Raw genomic sequence first — 17,875 nt, 5'->3', positions numbered from 1 at the left:
GCCACATTCTATTGGCTATGACTTCAAGAAAGTGGTCCACAGCCTCTCGGTTAGTGGGGATCAGGAAAGCATGCAGGGTGTGATGGAGTGCTATGCTTATCTTGCGGAATATGCTTCAGTCCACTGTCTGACTACAGCACACCCATGCAGAATATAGTCTCCTTCCTTAAGGACACCAAAGTATTTTCCTACTTTGGTATCATCTCAACAGTTCAAGAGTGCTTCATCTAAGTCAGGACCACATCCTCACAGAGGCTGTTTCTCAGAGACAGCTCCTGGTATTAGTCTCCATTTGACACCCAGGAAAAAGAAGTTAGCTGCTTGCTTTCTGATACCTGCTAAACAGTGGCGATAGGGACAGGGACTCACCACACATCCCTCTCCAAAAGGGAGGGATTGGTGTGAATGGCAGACAACAGTCCCAAGTCCAGGACAGTTCTACACTCCAGTTGGGAAAATGGCTACAGTTCTTTGGTTGAGGTATAGTTTGGCTCCCTGGGAGTTATTTCAGTGTCTTTTTTTTTCCACAAAAATAATCTGTGTACACATGAGTCATTTTCTTCATGCTCAAAGGCCTTCAGAGAGTCAAAGTTTTCTTTTTCTGTATATTGTCATATTTTTTAGTTCAATAGGGTGTCATTAGTTTAAAATATTGGTGAGTTTCTTAGGTATCAGCTTTTAGTAGACAATAAACTATCTTTACATCAGTTCCTCTCTGCCTTGAGCCTTTTGTGATGTGGCTGGAACACAGCATCTGTAAAGAATCACTTTCAGTCACCTGAGTCCTGCCAAAGGTTTCTAAGCCATCTCTTGGCCCCTCCATACTAAGGCTTTGTCTTCCAAACAGAGCATTGTATTCATCTCTGTCCTGAGTCTCATCTACGTTAAAAGATTGCTAAAAGATGGGAGATGGGAAATGATCTTATTTGAAAACCTTATAAAACCTTAACTTGTATTTACTCTGTATTCTGATTGTAAACCAAATGATTCCACACTCCGTTCATTTATACCTGGATCTTACAAGACAAGGCTGATAGAAATAGTCGGCGTATGCTGTCATCTGGACATCTTAGCCACACCGATTACTCCATCAGTTATGTCTTGTAGGTCTGGAGTTACATGGGCATCGGTTCTTCCCCATTTCTATGCAACGAGGACCAGTATTCCTTTTTCTCCATCCTCTTCCTCTTTAAGCTGCTGGCCACAGCCCTCCAGCCCCACTGTGGCTCCTCTTACTCTTTAATCCTCAAATCAAAGCCACACGCTTTATGCTTTGTTACAATGTAACTTCACTATCAGATACCAAGTTCCCAGTTAGGTTTCTCTTGCTGCATAACAATGTGTATGAGATGTAGTTGCATCTCCCAAGAGTTGTTTTCTCATGTCCACAGATTCAATGGGGCAGGGGCAGGAACTGGGTCAGGAAACAGTGGGAACAACTTGCCTCTCTCTGTGATATCTGAACTTCAGACCACTTAACAGCCAACATGACCTGAATTGCTGGAGGTGACTTAACTGACTATGGGCAGCTAATCTGGAAGATGCTTCACTCCTCTGCTGGCAGTGGGGCAAAGGATGGGACAGGCTGAGAGGGTAGACCCTGCGTGTAAATATGACCTGTTATTCTTCACAACTCCTTGCTTCTTTAAGTTTTTCATTTTTGATTGTATCGTTTTTTTTTTCATTTTATCTCATGTGCTTTCATAGTAGAAAGCTTGCTTTGAATTAAGTTTATTAATACATATAAAATAGTAAAGAATGTGAGCTGTTCTGGTGCCCTGAGGGTATCAGGAGGCAATCCGAACCAAGTCAAAAGTTCCAAAGTGCATACGGCGAAACTGTGTCTCTCTCTACTTGCGCTCAGCCACATCAGCTCTTTCCAGAAGCACTCTTGTTGCCCTCTTCTTACATTCAGAGATGCTCTTCATGGTTGCAGATCCTTATATTTATACACAGCATTTGTTCTTGTATTACTACAAAACAGTATCATACTATATACATCACACAGTAGACTATCTTGTGTTTGTGTGTGTAACGTATGCCTGTGTGCATATGTACATGCAAGTGTACCTAATGTTGAAATTAAACTCTATCATATGTATGTGTGGCTGGGTGACACCAGTACAGAGAGAGCTTGGTGATGCCCATGGTTGAAGGCATCCACTGGTGGCTTTGGGATGGGAACCCCATAGAGAATGGGGAGCTAATACAGTAAGCACAAGTCTTTGTGCTCTATGTCTCAGTAACTAAACAGTTGGCTAGTGAAAGCAAGGGTCCTTGTCTCCTGTTCTCTGTAGTGTTCCCAGTTGCCTGGAACATTGACACTCAGTGATGAAAAGTCCAAACACACATCTGACATTCAGCTGACCTCGTCTTCCCTAGAGACTGTCCCAGTTCCTGTTCTCAAAGTCGCAGCCCCAGGGATTCACACTGGGGGAGCCACGGACCAGATGCTCTGGGCTTGGAGGAAGGTCAGCCATGCTTCCTAAGTCCATGAAGTGCTGAGACAAAAGAGCACCGTCAGTCCCAAGAGAAGATTTCTAAGCAAAATAAACTGGCCCCTTATTAAGTAACATGTGTTCTTTCTTTTAGAAGCCTGTCAGGGGACCATAAAAAGCACAAGAAAAAGAATGCAAAGGGTTAGAGGCAGGGGGATTTCTGAGTTCGAGGCCAGCCTGGTCTACAAAGTGAGTTCCAGGACAGCCAGGGCCATACAGAGAAACCCTGTCTGGAAAAAAATAAAATAATAATAATAATAAAAAAGAATGCAAAGGGTTAAGGAGGATCCAAAGCTTTCTGGAAAGGTAACAGCTCTCTTATGCCCTCTTTGAAACTGTGTAGAGCACAGGTTAGCTGAATGCCCAGAGTAGCATGCCAGGAAGAAGAAGGTAGATGATACTATAAGACAGAAGAGATTCAGAACTGGGAAGGTGTCAAGGGAATGACAATAATACTGGGTGATGTTTGGTGCTGTAAGCATGTCTGAGTGATGAGCTCAGAGACTGGGGTAATCTGCCATCTTAATGTTACCATGCACACAAGCTGATTTAGTGCTTCCTAACTAAGAGGGGAAAAAAACGGGGTGGGAGGAGCTAATCATATCTTGGTTAGAAGGCTCTTTAGAGAAAGTACCATGACAACACTGTTAAAATGGACCAGATGGTTGCTGGGTACCACGTGTCACTAGCTGCCCATTGCTACAGATGAAGTCTTTCTGCTGGTGTTTGTATGACACACATTAATCGGGAGCTGGCTCTTTTGATGCTGTTTAACATTTACGTGTGTGTATGTGTGTCACTGTGATTACAAACCATAAATATACATGATACCACACAATCAGTAAAATTACCCACGTTTCATTGTGCAAGGGAGGAAGCTGCATTTATTGCCTGAGAGCGTTCACCTTTCATTCGTTGTAAATGCCCCTCCTTTCTAGCCTGATGCTCACCAAACCTTATCCCTCCCACACAACACAGACGCTAATCACATACATCCCGGAGCCCCAAGTTTCAGAGCATGCCTGGACCAAAAGCCAGGGGAAGACAATCCAGGAGCGTCTAAATTAAGCCAGATGGTTTTATTTGACAATGTAACAAAAGTGCTCTGGAGGGGTCACATAGCAAGCAGGTGTGCCCTATGAAAGGAAGGAGGCAAACAGCAGCCAGTCGGGCTTCTTTCATAGAGACAGGTTCCAGGAGCCGCTGAGCATTTCTTTTGGCTTTGAAAGAGGCTGATTCGGAGGCATTCACCTCGGAGGAGGTAGGCAGCAAGGTTACTGTGATCTGAGCCTGTAAACACTCAGCGCTGCTTCTCAGGTGCCTGAGTGTACAGGGCGTGGAGAGGTAGGAACCCCTTCACTCCATCTCCACAAATGCATACCATGTAAATGAAGCAGCTGAGTGGAGCCCTGCCCTGGGCAGAGGAAACACACAGTCTCACCTAGGAAGCCCCTCCCTGAACCCCACATTTTTAGTTTAAACCCAGAGCCCCAGAGAGCATACTTCCTGGCTCTATAAATGAGAGCCTCAGATACCCAGGGTCTCTGTTCTTTCACATGTAAATAAAGGAACAAAACTCCAGGCAACCTGTGTGCTGACTTCTCAATCTTGTCTGATCTTATCTTGCAGAAATACCGACAGTATATGGCCGGACTTCTGGCTCCTCCCTATGGTGTTATGGAAACGGGCTCTAACAATGACAGTAAGTGAAATGTGAATGTTTTGTGTCTGAAGATTTGTTGTGTGCTATGTGTTTTCATGTAACAACAACAACGACATGTTGTACACCAGCATGACATAAAGGAGGCACCCTGACTCTGGTGTAACAGAGCAGCTCACACTGGTCCAGCAGCTCACACTGGAGCTAATGCACATGTGGTCTGAGCTGTGGGGTGTTCACTAGTAGCAAGTGCCGGCTCTGGTGCAGGCTGGGACTTCCACATACTGGACATCCACATGCTTGGAGCATTTCTGTGTCCTTTTCAAAATGGGATTCCTGAGCTGTGTTTGACTCGGCACATGTGGAGTCCGGAACCCAGGAACCCACCTCCAGTTCAGTTTAGCTCCATTGGCCTTAGAGAGAAGCTTAAGTCATTTGCTCTTGTTAAATGACCCCTACCAGTCTGAGGCTTTTGTTAGGTGCTAGGTGCTCTACCACACAGGAAGGTGATGGGCAGCTTAACTTTGGTACTCATGACACAAATGTAAGTGTAGCTAAGTGGTGTGGTAGACACCTTCAATGTAAGCCAGCAAAAAATTGAGCTCCTATGAGAGACCCACATCTGGCTGTGGTAGGGTGAGTCGTGTGGTACTTTCTAAAAGGTTGATTTTATTTTGATGTATGTCTGTGCACATGCATGCAGGTTCCCTTAGTGCCCACAAGAGGGCATCAGATTCCTTGAAGCAGTTGTGAGCCATCTGACATGGGTGCTAGGAACTGTTCCAGTCCTCTGGCAGAACAGCACATGATCTTAACTATTGAGCCACCTCTTCAGTCCTCTTGCCTCCATCCCGTCATCCCTCTTCCAGGTGCCTGTGTGCATTCACTTGTGTGTATGTGCCTGTGCGTGTGCGTGGAGTATTTGAACTTGTGGCACTTGGACGGGCAGCTATGGATGTGGCAGTGAGTGTCATTCACTCTCCCTTTCTCCTCGAAGGTCACTCTCATTCCTGACTTCTTAGTTTCTGCAGGGCTACCTCCTTGCTTGTCTTGAATCTTCAGGATTTCTCACTTCTACCCTACAGTTTTGCTGCCACTGCCTTTCTCTATAGCCCCTCCCCACCTCCCCACATCTGCCTCCCCAAAAAGGGAGCTGGAAAGAGGGAGGCCAGTCCTTCCTTCCTTCCTTCCTTCCTTCCTTCCTTCCTTCCTTCCTTCCTTCCTTCCTTCCTTCCTTCCTTCCTTCCTTTTCTTTTTTTTCTCCTTCTCCTCAGTTCCCTTTCTTCCCCCTCTTGGCTAAGCTAGGAATAACCAGTTCTCTTACGAATGCCCGAGTTTTTTGTTTGTTTGTTTGTTTTGTTTTTTTTAATCAACCGTGCTGTCTCCTAGCTATGACCACAGGCAAACCACTGATGTCTTGTGCCTCAGTTTCCTTATAGGGTTGTTGTACTAAATGAATCAAAATGTGTCACGAGTCTAAAAGAGTGCCAGGCACAAAATAATCTCACATAATGTATTAGCTATTATGTTCTCATCCATAGCCACTTACTTAGCCCCACGAAGTCCGGCTTCTGCCCAGGACTTTAAATGAATTCCTCCACAGTTAAAGTCACCAATAGACTTGGTGGCTCCCATTGCTCTTATTAATTTAATAACTTTCCGGCCCTGCTCTTCTCTCTGGAACCTTGGGGACTTGTCGCGTGGTCCTTGTGTTCCGGCATTATTCTCCACACTTGAAGTCTGGACTCATTCACAGCCCCTTTACCATCTCCTAAAAGCTAAGGAGCCTGGACCTTAGTGCTCTCTATGCCTCTCTCCCTGTATCCCTCCCTCTCTTCACACTGTCTTCCTGCACACCTGAGACTAGCCTAACCTGCAGTCTTCCTGCCTCAGCCTCCTCAGTATCTAGGATTATGTGTATCCATCCCCACACGGCTAGGAGGACTTTTTGAAAATATGGGCTTTTCCATATGTATTCAGAACTTCAACCAGATAAAATACCTGCCATCATTTCCCTTAACAACATCCATCTAGCCAATATTCAGATTTCCCAAACTTAATATCTTTATTATAATTACTCAATTGGACCTAGTAAGTGGCAGCCTTTTAAAAAATGATTATTATTTATTAAATTTGTTCATTCATTTGTTTATTCTGTGAATGTTTGCCTAAGTATACACCATACCATATGCATGGAAATCAGAGGAAAATTTACATGAGTCAGTTCTCTCCTTCCACCACTTGGGTCCAAGGGATTGGACTCAGGTCAAGCTTGTAGCAAGTATTTTTACCTGTTGAGTTATCTCACCACCACCTCCCTATTTTTTTGAGATAGAGTCTTACTAAGGACCCCAGGCTAGCCTCAAACTCCTGACCATCCTGGCTCAGCCTTCTGATTCTAGGATTATGAGTGCATAATACCAATGTCTTTAATTTCAAAAGCTCTCTTTTCCTCTTTCTTGCTATTCTTATCTCTCTGTTGTGCAAAGCCTTTCAGTGATTGTCATTCCCTTTCATGGAAGCTAGCAGTCCAAGAACCTTCACACCTTAGCCCAACTGTCAAGACCCACATGGCTGAAAAATCACCTTTTATAGTAGCTTCTAAAGGTGGATTAAGGTCCAGCTGTCGTTATGTAATGATCTGTGTGATGTTACCTTCTACTTACTGAAACAAGTCAGGGAGTCAGGCAGCTGTACCCTGGCTCTCCTCGGGCAGTCCTGGTCAGTGGGTGGGTGCAGGATGAATTTCAGAGTGATGTCACAAGCCACCTGGCTCCTTCTGACATATCTGGGATGCTGTGGCAGACCTGCCTGTCAATGCCCTTGCTTCCTGCCTTAGTATTTGTATATTGAGACTCTCCAGAATAAAGGGACAAAGCTCAACTAGACAGGTTTTCTAATGATCTCTTTAGTCTGAGGCCTCTTGCCTACTATCCTGCTGCTACTGGGGTGACCACTGCATTCTGTTAAGGCTGATATGGCAATTGCGTGGCCATATCTGGAGACAGTACCCTGTATACTTAGAATTTGGATACACTGTAGTCTTGGGGTGGAAATCACCTTACACTGAGCCAGTCGTCAGAAGCAAGGCTGCACAGGAGGCCCATCTGTGCTGTTTTTCCTCCATAAGATACCTCTTAGGCTTTCTACCCCAAGCTTAGTGTGCTCAGCTAAGATATGGCTTCCCACAGTTGCCTCCTTATTGTGTTCACCAAGAGAAAAGGAACCGGGGCTGCCTGTGGTAGACACTGGTGTAATGTTTGTAAATGAATGAACATATGATTACATGTAAGAGCCGTTGATTTTTTTTTAGCTAAGGGAACTGAGAGAAGCCTGTTTCAAATTGATGCTGCCATGCTCAGGCCTGGTCTGAGCATAACAGGAAGGCGACATGCTTACAACAGAGTTGCTCTCCTGACTTTTCTATGCTACTTGCACTGAAGCCAGATCACTGGAGCAGAGCAAGGTGCTTTGTGTCAATAAACATAGCGCGTATGCAACTGCAGAATAGATATATCCTGCAGTTCTAAGTGCACTAGTGTCTAGTCGGTGTGGTTAGCTGCTTGCACGGTGCAAAGGCGTCACGGAGCGATTTTTTTAACCACTGGGAGGGTAAAACATATGACAGAGACAAAGTAAGTCTGGGTTTTATTGCCCGGCCGCATAGCTCTCTGTTCTGGATCCTTAGTTTTGATGGCTGCTGCTATCTTTCTAAGCAGTCCTTGTAAGCTTTTATGGGTGCACAAGTAGAAAACACGGACATGTCACTGGGCTTCCTTCAGCAAAAGATTGGGTGCTGTTGTATAGGCTGATCGTACAATTTATGGCCTCTCTTGTCTCTCTTTCCCCCCTCTAGGGATCCCCGACAAGGAGAATGTGAGTAGCCACTCTTTCTGCCTCGCTTCTGTAAACTGTCCTAAGGTAAAACATAAGCACAGCAACCTTCTAAGCAAAGGAAACTCTCCATCTACAGTCAACAGAGCAATAAATATTATTCTAGTCTTACTGTGGCATCTTGGGCGAGTCATACAGAATACTCAGGAGAGCAGGGTGACTGCTGGGACAGGATTGTCACATGCTTTTGGTGCTTAGGCCAAAGAAAGATCATTCTAGTGCCAAAGCATGTAAGCGCTAAGTGGTTTCTTTCTATCCCCATGATGCACATCCATCAATAGAGCAAATTATTATAAGAGTGTGAAGAAAACCAGTTGCTTTTCCTTAATGGGAATGGAAACGATGAAAGCCAAGGTCTGGTGATGAATTTGTCTAATTATATTCACGTGCACCAAGGTCACCGTTTCTCTCTGGAAACTGGGGGTTGACTAATGGCTGTAATTGGCTTCTGAAAACTGGTAAGAGAAACTATTAAGATACAGCTTCCAGGGCTGGGTGTAGTGGCGCACGCCTTTAATCCCAGCACTCAGGAGGCAGAGGCAGGTGGATTTCTGAGTTCAAGGCCAGCCTGGTCTACAAAGTGAGTTCCAGGGCAGCCAGGGCTACACAGAGAAACCCTGTCTTAAAAAAAAGTAAAAAGGTACTGCTGCCACTAACAGTGTCCAGGATATGTATGCTAAGGATGGGAGTAGCTCAGTGGCTTGTCTCTCAAGCAGATTATGATGGTGTTGATTCTATTAATGCACTGCAGCCTTACACAGCAACATAGAAGGCTTACGGGTGAAAACGCCTAGGGATGGTCCTAGTGACCTTGGGTTAGTTCTCCGATGTACTGCCTTGTGATGCTATTCTTGATTGTTATGCCCCGGTAACAATGTTACTGAATTACTGCCCTTCTCTTTCTTGCTCTCAGTCCTGTAACTGTGGGCGGATATACAGTCTTCATTAAATCCAAGTGGCGTGTGTATCCCTATTCAGAGAGCTGACTCTGTAAGCCACCCTCTTTTTGCAGTGCTGGCTTTTGCAGAGCTGGCTAGGGTCCCACCCCACTGATCTACCACTTCAGACAGGGGTTCTAGCCTTAGCAATGCTACTATAAATGTCACACCAAGTTCTGACATTATTTAGTTCAGCAAAAGCATTTCAGAGCCCAGCTGTAGGCCTTCTAGGAGCTACTTGGTCTACCTAAACATCCTTGACTCATTTTGAAGATGTGGCTGTTAGTCCTGACTACCTCAAAAGTCTATGATGACTATGGAATGAGATCATTTATAAAAACCTAGCGTGAGAACACTCGAGTTGAGAGATGTTAGGACTGCTGCTGTAATTAGTACTTTCTCAACCATCATTGTCTAGTTATCTTTCCTCGCTGAAAAATACCCTCACCCCTTAAAAAAAAAAAGCAAAAACAGAAACAGAGAAATGAAAACAACAAACAAACCAGACAGACAAACAAACAAACAAACCAGAGGATTAGCGTCACAAGACTCCTGAGCAACAGGCTACTGTGTAAAGTTACAAGCTGATCCTGCCACCGTTTTGGATTTGGAAGTCCCAGAGCTTCCACACTGTAACAAATAGCCTGTAGATTGTGAGATAAATCAAGATGGTAAAATGGCCTCAAACTTCCTAACCAAGAGACAGCTACCAGCTGGAGAATTTGGAGAATATACAGAATGCCAGCACCTTGGGGGAGCTAACACAGTCTAAGCTTCAAAAGGAAATTCCAGCACTTTTAGTCTCTGAGTGACCTTTATGTTGTAGCCCCCTGCAGTGGGACCCACAGACACAGGGCTCTAAGCAGAGGACCAACAGCTGCTGTGTGCTCATCTCCAGACAAAAATAGGAATCTGAAGTTTGCAGAACCTTAGATCCAGTGAATTGTGGGCGACATGTTTACCCTGAAAGATTTTGGGAACTGGGCAAGCTTTCTGCCTGGCATTAGAACTAGCAGAAACTTCCTGGGATTCTTCTTGACCGGTCTCTAGCAAGCCATAAAGCATGTGTCCTCTGTACTCGCCAACAGCATAGATGTAATGGTACCAAATGCAGTTTGGGAAGATTTCCAGTGCAGTTAAAGAAGGCAGAGGAGATGAAAGACATTCATGAGTAGAGTTGAAGTTCCAGAGAGATAAAAAGAGGCCTGAGAACCTTAAAGTGGGGCTAATTGAAAAATTTCCCTTTAAAGGACAAGTCAGGATATCATGTTTTCTTTTATCCTTTCTCTTCTAAAGTACATGCTGAGGGACACTATTCCCACGCCTTCCCAAATAACGCTAATATGCCTGTGGGATGAAATGAAAGCACTCAGATGATTGCTGCGGCATCTGCACAGATTCTTTGTAGAAAGAATCCACTCTTTTTCCTGGCTTCCACTCATGGGTTTGTTAATCATCGTGCTTAACTTTTAGTCAAACACGAGGGCACCAATGGGTAGCATTTTGAACTACCTCGCCAGCTCTGTGTTATTTCCAGACCTGGTCTCACTGGGCATAAATAGAACTTTCTTTTCCCTCAGTCCCATAGAGCCCCTTGCTGGATTGTTGTGTCTACTCCCCACTCTAAGTGCCAGGGCCATCAGTCAATGCAGGGTGGGTCCAGGACACCGAAACCTCCGCAGTGGTGGAGAGAAGCGTTAGAGAAGGCCGTGGAACCAATAAGCAATGGGCTGTGTTCACAGGGCAGTGGCTGTATACCGATGTTGCTGTTATCAAGACACCCTTCTCTTGGATCTGTGTGATCTATAGTCTTTGCATGCCAAATCTGACTGACCAGGTTTAAAACTAAAGTTAAGACGCTAGGTATGAACTTTCCATCCATTGTGACAGCTAGCTTTTAAGGAAAGGAGACTTTCCATGAGATTTTTGTCCCCGGTGAGATTTTGTTGTTTGTTGTGCTGAGTCTTTAGAAAGGCAACTGGCAAGAGGTGTTGTGGTTTTAGAGAGTTCCATTCTTTCTAAGTGAAAAAAGTAGGAAAATTGACTCTGTGATCAGAAAGCTGCTGAAAAAAAAAAAAAACTTCCATTTCCTGAATGACCAACATCTCGTTTCCACTTGAAGCGTTCATTCCTAGGCAGTTGCAGAGTTGACACAGAGCTGTGTGCAGCGGTCCCCTCAAATCTGAAGGTGATTCCAAGCACCGGCAGATCTGGGCGCACCCAGGAATGAAGGAACATGGCTTCTTTCCAAATGACTGGCAGGCCTCATGTAAGAGAATTAGTTTAAGCGAGAGTTTCCCAAACTTTTTTAAAAAAATCATGAGGTGTGCGGACGAAGAATCTTCCTTGGAAGATTAAGGTTTTGAACCGTGCCTTGGTAAGGAATCAGTTCACACAAATCAGTTTGTGTTTAGCACCTCATTAAGGAGAATACCAGGGAAGAGAGCAGGCAACCATTAGAACCTTAGGGACGTTAGCAGCGTCTCCTGACATTTCTTTCTCGTTTCTGCCGTCACTCGTCAAGGTTAGAGAGAGCAGATTGAATGTGTGCCAGCTAATATATTTTACTGCGTTCATGCAATCCTGGGCCAGATGATGAGAAAGGGAAGTGTGTGTCCTCATACAAACTTAAATCATAAACACATCTCAGAGAGTCCGGCAGACCCAGGCAGACCCTTTCCAATGCAGCTTTGGCCCAGCGGCTGGGCTCATGTGGTTTTCTGTGGAGCACAACGTTAAAGTTCCTGCATATAAAATGCCTGCAACAGGTCCAGAGCCCGTGAAAACATCCTGTCCCGGGTTCAAGGCTTGCCCTCAGTAGCCGTTTTCCTGTCTTGGGGTCCTTGTGGTTTAACCAGTTCTGTACCCAGCACCAATGAGATCTGAGTGCAAGTATGACTGACACAGGCTGCAGAGAGAAAGAGAGAGAGAGAGAGAGAGAGAGAGAGAGAGAGAGAGAGAGAGAGAGCTCTCACAGAACAGAACAGTGAGACTCTAAAGCTTTAGAAAATCCTGAGCCTGCCTTTACTGAATTTGAAGGGCAAATTGCTTATCGCCAGAGTAGAGATTAGATTTTGCCGGGTTGTTCTTGGGACTCGCAACTTGTATGGTATGTAAATACTCATTTTAAAAAACTGGCCTATTAGGAAGGGTGGCTCAGCCAGCCAGCCAAGATGTTACTCTCTGCCCTACCTCCCAGAAAACACCAACAACTTCATGGCCGAGGTGCCAAGGACAACCTCGGCTCTCCAGCTTCCAAAGGCTTGTTGGTTTTTGTATTTGTGAGTTATGTGTTTTATGGGAGGAATGTCCTTGTGGGGTTACTCTGTGCCTCTTCTCCCCTCCCTTCCTCTGCTGTTATAAAAGTGAACTGTTGTGTTTCTTCCTCTGTTTCTCTCCCGATTCTGCAGTGGCGTGGCGGCCTGGTGGTTGAATTTTAAGATGGTCTGTAGTTGCTGTTTGTCTAACTAGGAATCGGTAGATGTAGGGAGCACCTGAAACCTGGACGCTACGTCAGTTAGGCTGGGTGTTGGTGGCATCTGAATGTTTTCCACATGGGGCCCAGCACCTGCAGGCTGTGAGTTTGTGTGGTGAAGCGGCACGCTTTGGGGTATCCTGGGTGTATATTTTAGAATGACTTTTATAGTACTACTGTTTTGATATTGTTGAATATTGTAATGGTTGTTATAATATTATTGAGGATTGTTTTTTCGTGCTTCTTTGCGGTCTTTAAAATATCTTGATATGGAGCTTGTATGCTGCAGGTAAGATTTGCTGTGCCTCTGTCACTGAACTGTGCTCAGAGAATATTTTCCAACGTTTTCAGTGAGTAGATTCTGAGGTGGGTAGGAGATCACAGAGAAATGGGCCAATGCAGTGCTCAATGCTCGAAATAACAATAACAGTATTAATGACAAAGCCCTGAGTCCACCCCCATCCTCCAGCTAGTAGCCTCTTCTGGCTTTTGCTTTGATAAATGGCCTGTCGTGAGATAAGGCTGCTAGATACTCTGCCGCTGGGAACAGCTCCATCGCTGGCTAGCGGGAAGAGCCTCATGTCATATGTATGCTAAAGCACTACCCTTCTGGCTGGGTAGTGGAGGACACCGCCAGCCTTGATGTCTTTAGAAGCCTTTTATCCTGTACTGCAGGGAGTCATTTCACCCTCATTGTGGGTGGCTGCAGTAATCTCAGCGAACTCAGATCTGGCCACTTTTAGGTTTGGGAAAGTTGAGTTTTTATCATTTCTGTCGTGAGAACTTATGACAAAATTGCAGATATATCTTATGGTAAGGACAGTAAGCAGTTTTCCTCAGATGGGATGAACCAATCTAGAATTGGCATTTATAATTTATTTTACAAATGCTTATTTACTTATTTATATGTGTATAGGTGTTTTGCCTGCATGTATCTGTGTGCCACATATGTGCATGGTCTTTCAGAGACCAGAAGAGGACATTTGATTCCCTGGGTCTGTAATTACAGATGGGTGTGAGCTGCCATGTGGGTGCTGGGAATCAAACTCAGGTCTTCTAGAAGAGCAGGCAGTGCTCTTAATTGCTAAGCCATCTCTCTAAACACCCCCCCCACACACACACACACTATTTAGAATTTGAATTTCATATCGAGAAAACTTTCCTGAGTCCACAGATTGATTTTTTTTTAAAAAGTAATTCTGTTTGCCTTTAGGGGAAATCATATTTGCAATAGTTGATACGTATTCACACACACATACACACATACACACACACACATATATACCGTATGTAGATACATATATATGAATTTATGTATATATAAAGATGTGTAACTGTTTCCACTCTTTTACATTTTATAAACCTACCCAATCACTATTAGTACTGTGATTCATGTTTGTGCCAGTTTTCAATACTATTTAAAATTTCTTCATTACAATATAATTTTATTTCTACTTTTTTTCAGTCAAATAATGACTCAGAAATGTCCATAGAATATATTACCTACTTGTTCAAAACTTTGAATTTAACACACACTGCTGATCAATCCCAGGTTCTAAATGGGTCTATGGCAAATAAATAACACTTGGTGCTTCCCATCAGGTAGCACAGCCCCAGACCCAACCAGACACAATAGGATGCTGTGGGTGCCCATGGGGCAGCAGAGCGTGGACTTAAGAGCTCTCCAGCCTTTAGTGAAAGTCCCGGCTCTGACAGCTTCTAAGTCTCCTCCTTGGATTATTTCCTCGTTTATAGAATGAGACCATAGCAGTTCATGCCAGGTCAGGGGTTGAGAGGCATCGTTGGCCAGTGTTGGTTGTTAGCAGGTTTGTGGGAGTACATGCAGTGTGGCAGGGCAGGGTGCCTTGCAAGGGGGACTGGGGGGGGGTGTGCTCAGAGCATCCTCATGGAGAAAAAGTGATACCCAAGTAGAAGGGGGAAAAAATTTTAGGCTGTGAGCATTATATGAACAAAGGAACTGAGTTTGAAAACTTTCTCCACTGAGGTTAATATCATCAGACCTAAATTTTAAAACTTTGCCTTCCAAACCTACCTTCTAAGGTATAGGTGTTTGGGTCCAAGCAATACGTCATCTCCTAGACTTACCTAATTTGTATCTAGAAGGGGAATTAGCTTAACAGTTTCACCATTTGCTTCTGCTAAAATCATGCCATCTGTTTTAACATGACAGAACTAGGTTGCTGACGTCTCTGAAGCCTATTGTTCACTCTGACCTCCAGCCCTTGTCTAATTGTGTAGTCGGCGTTTGCTCGACGCTCCTCTTCTCTGCTTCCCGGAGTCTTTTGAGTGAATTATTTTGCAAAGATTTCTATTGAATTGTGCCCTCTTTTTCCTTCTCTGTCCATCAAGGTCATTTTAAACTTCAATCCAGTTTTCCTAACTGTCAGCCATCCCATCCAATTGGGCCTCATTCCTAAATTTGATAATAATGTTTTTGAGTCTGTGTCTGAAGCATTAATAAGCACGTTAAGGCTAACAGCATCCAACCAAGGACCTAGCCCTGTAGAATTCAATTTGTTTGTGCTAATTTATTTGCATATATTATACAAATATCATACCTAGACATGAAAAAGAAACTCGGAAAAGAAGGCTAAGTCATTCCATTCAACCTGACACACTTTTAGAATGGTGGGCAAGGAAGACAGAAAAATTCTATCTCAGAGGTTATCAACATGATTGAGTTTGGCATTAGCATGTCAGGATTCCTGTCTCAGAAATAAAACTTCATCAAAGTGTGTGTTCTTGATACTTACGTGTTATCAATAATTAACTGAAACTCTGTTTCAGTTTCCTTGTAAATAGATGACTATGGCCCTCAATAGCACCGGAAGAAAAAGTGCCTAACAAGATGGAAAGTACAGTTTGATAATGCTGTGTGACGTAAGCTGTTATGTTAGGTAGCTAGGATCATGCCCTTGTCTGGATACCTTCAGTCCTGGGATATTTTTTTAATTTGGGGGCAGCTGAGCCGGGCCTGTGGGTCTGGCTTACATGAACTCAGTTCTAGAACTCCTGGAGGAGGTCTTCTGTCTTCCTGTTTAGAGCCTGGTCCAGTCTTGGGTTCTAGGGACTTCCAGATGACAAATGGAAAGTCATTCTTCGTAATGCCCTCATCATTTGGCTCAGACAGGAAAAAGGAAAAAAATCCCAAGTCACACCAAGTGCTGTAACTTGATAGCCTGATCCCAAAGCAAGTGGGGAAACCACACCCAAGCCTTTCCCCAGTTAACCGCAAAGATGGACCAGAATAGAGAAGGAAAGCAGGAACTTTAAGAAAAGCTGGAGAAGGCTTGCGTGGGGCACAGCAAGAACTATGGATGCTATCAGAGCACTTCCCTCTGGACCTTCTAGCTTTAGGGTATGTGAATTTTATAAAAGATTGTGTTCATCTAATCATTTTTTTTAATGTCAAAGCATTGGGATAGACCACTGCGGAGTGAAGGGATTTGTAATGTAAATGCAAGATGCATCTGCCAGTCAAGAAGACGCTCTTTGAAACGACTGCAACCCTTCTCCCTCTCCTTTCTAGCTTTATGTTTTGTAAGCTTTTTTCTCTTTTTGGTATTTTGTATATTCAGAAAAACACGCGGGCTCCCTCTGGTGGTCACTCCAGTGTTTCTAAGGGGAGTTTTTATTGGTGTTTCTAACATTGAAGTTTGAGTTATAGAAAACAAGATGTTTAAATGAAAATGTCAATAGTAAATGTTATTTTCTAAGGTTTCTAGAACTTGAGAACATTCAAATTAATCCACACTGACAATACGTCTATCCATCTATCCATATGTGAATGTCTACAGTTCAGTTATATCATGTTGGTGATGTTTGACTTTCCAGAATGCAGTCTAGTCTGTGAGTCTGTAAGAAAGATGCAGAGCTCCCATCTCATAAGGCAGACAAGCACACCCAAGGATCAAGTCTGTTGATGAGCAGGTCTTTGTAGAGTACTCACTTAGGTCTGATATGCGAGAGCTAAGCATTGTGAGAAGTGAGCTGTTCCCATTTAAAATATACTGGAAGTTCTTTGCTGTTGGTAACGTTGTTTCCTTTTCCCCTTTAGGTCACATTCTGTGAATGTGATCTTACTGTAATGTAGTTTCATCCTAGGCTGGGTGACTGTATGCTTGCATCTGTGTACCGCTAACATGCAGACAAGGTGATTGAACTCAGGGATAACAGTGCCGTCTACAAAATAGAAGTCTGGTTTTCCTTCCTTTGAACTATCCAGGTATTAGTTGTCTAGGGTAAACCTGGAAGCTCCAGATTGTGATATTTGCTATGGCCAAAGGTCTCTCATGAACTACCCTCTTATACATAGCATCTTGTAGCAGGCATTGGAACATAAATCTTGCTGCTTAAATGTTTCTGATGGCCAAATGTTTTTATTGCAGTTTTTTTCTTCTTCTTGACTGAGTGGTAGTCTTCAGTAGCTGTGTACAACTATAGAAACAATGTGAATATTTTCTATGTAATTATTATTAAATATTAAGATGCATTGTTATTAGAAACTCATTCCTGGGTGACTTGGAGATACTTATTAAGAAATGGACAAGGAACCCAGCATGGTGCTAAATACCTGTAATCCTAACACGTAAGAGGTGGAGTCAGGAAGATTAGGGGTTCAAGGTCATCCTCTGTGAAACCGCAAGGTCAAGGCCATGCTTGGCCACATAAGGCACTGTCTCAAAACGATAGAGTTAAGATAGCTATATGAAATAGGGTTTGATATCCGTTTTGTGACTCGTTTTTGGTTGTTATCCTTGTTAAGAACTGGGGAAACTCATTGGTATAAATAGGTAGATGGGGACAGGGATAATCTGAGTAGCGTGTCTAAGTTCCGGGACTCCTAGGAAACCACTGTGGTTCTTTGTGGGGAGCAACTGGTGAGGAGGGTGGGGTCACAGGGGATGCACAGCACCGCATCCAGGGCAGATTTAGACATTGATTTTGGGAGATTATTTGTGAATGAACTAGGAGGGAAGGGAGCGAGCTGTAAGAAGGACTCCCAGCTTTTGCTCAGATGAATGGAAGGATACAGTTTTCCCTGACTGAGAAAGGGAGGCTGAGGGAAGATCGGGTTCTGGAAACTAGGTTCAAGGTCACAGTTCATGGTAGATTCCATGAAATGGAGTGATTTAGACTTCTGCACTCTACCTATGCCCAATTGATAGTCAATAACAGTAAATGTTTGATCAGAAAATAATGGGAAGGTAGATGCCAGGGTTTACACCCAAAACCATTTGCCCCAAGAATGAATGTAATGAAATTTGTCTGAAAGAAATGAAACGAACGAGACACAAATCAACCAGAAGTTTATTACGTTTGCTTCTTCCATTATAACATTTTTGCATACTTTTAAGAGAATCCACGTTTGTGAGCAAACTGCGTGTGA

At 43.8% G+C, this 17,875-nt stretch overlaps 1 protein-coding gene across 4 annotated transcripts in view; it reads left to right on the top strand.

Moving 5' to 3' along the window:
- The window catches only part of Rapgef4 (Rap guanine nucleotide exchange factor 4), a 292,946-nt gene that overhangs the window by 169,365 nt on the left and 105,706 nt on the right, over positions 1-17,875 (top strand). For all 4 annotated transcript variants that reach the window (XM_029474006.2, XM_029474005.2, XM_029474008.2 and 1 more), the window contains 2 exons: positions 4,128-4,200; positions 8,015-8,034. In XM_029474006.2, the coding sequence (XP_029329866.1) occupies positions 4,128-4,200; positions 8,015-8,034 (93 nt within the window). The remainder of the gene's footprint in view (positions 1-4,127; positions 4,201-8,014; positions 8,035-17,875) is intronic.

Source organism: Mus caroli, unplaced genomic scaffold (genome assembly GCF_978045245.1).
Source record: "Mus caroli unplaced genomic scaffold, Mus_caroli_1 scaffold_2, whole genome shotgun sequence".
Lineage (NCBI taxonomy): Eukaryota > Metazoa > Chordata > Mammalia > Rodentia > Muridae > Mus > Mus caroli.
The sequence above is the reverse complement of the archived record's forward strand: the minus strand, read 5'-3'. Positions and strand labels throughout refer to the sequence as shown.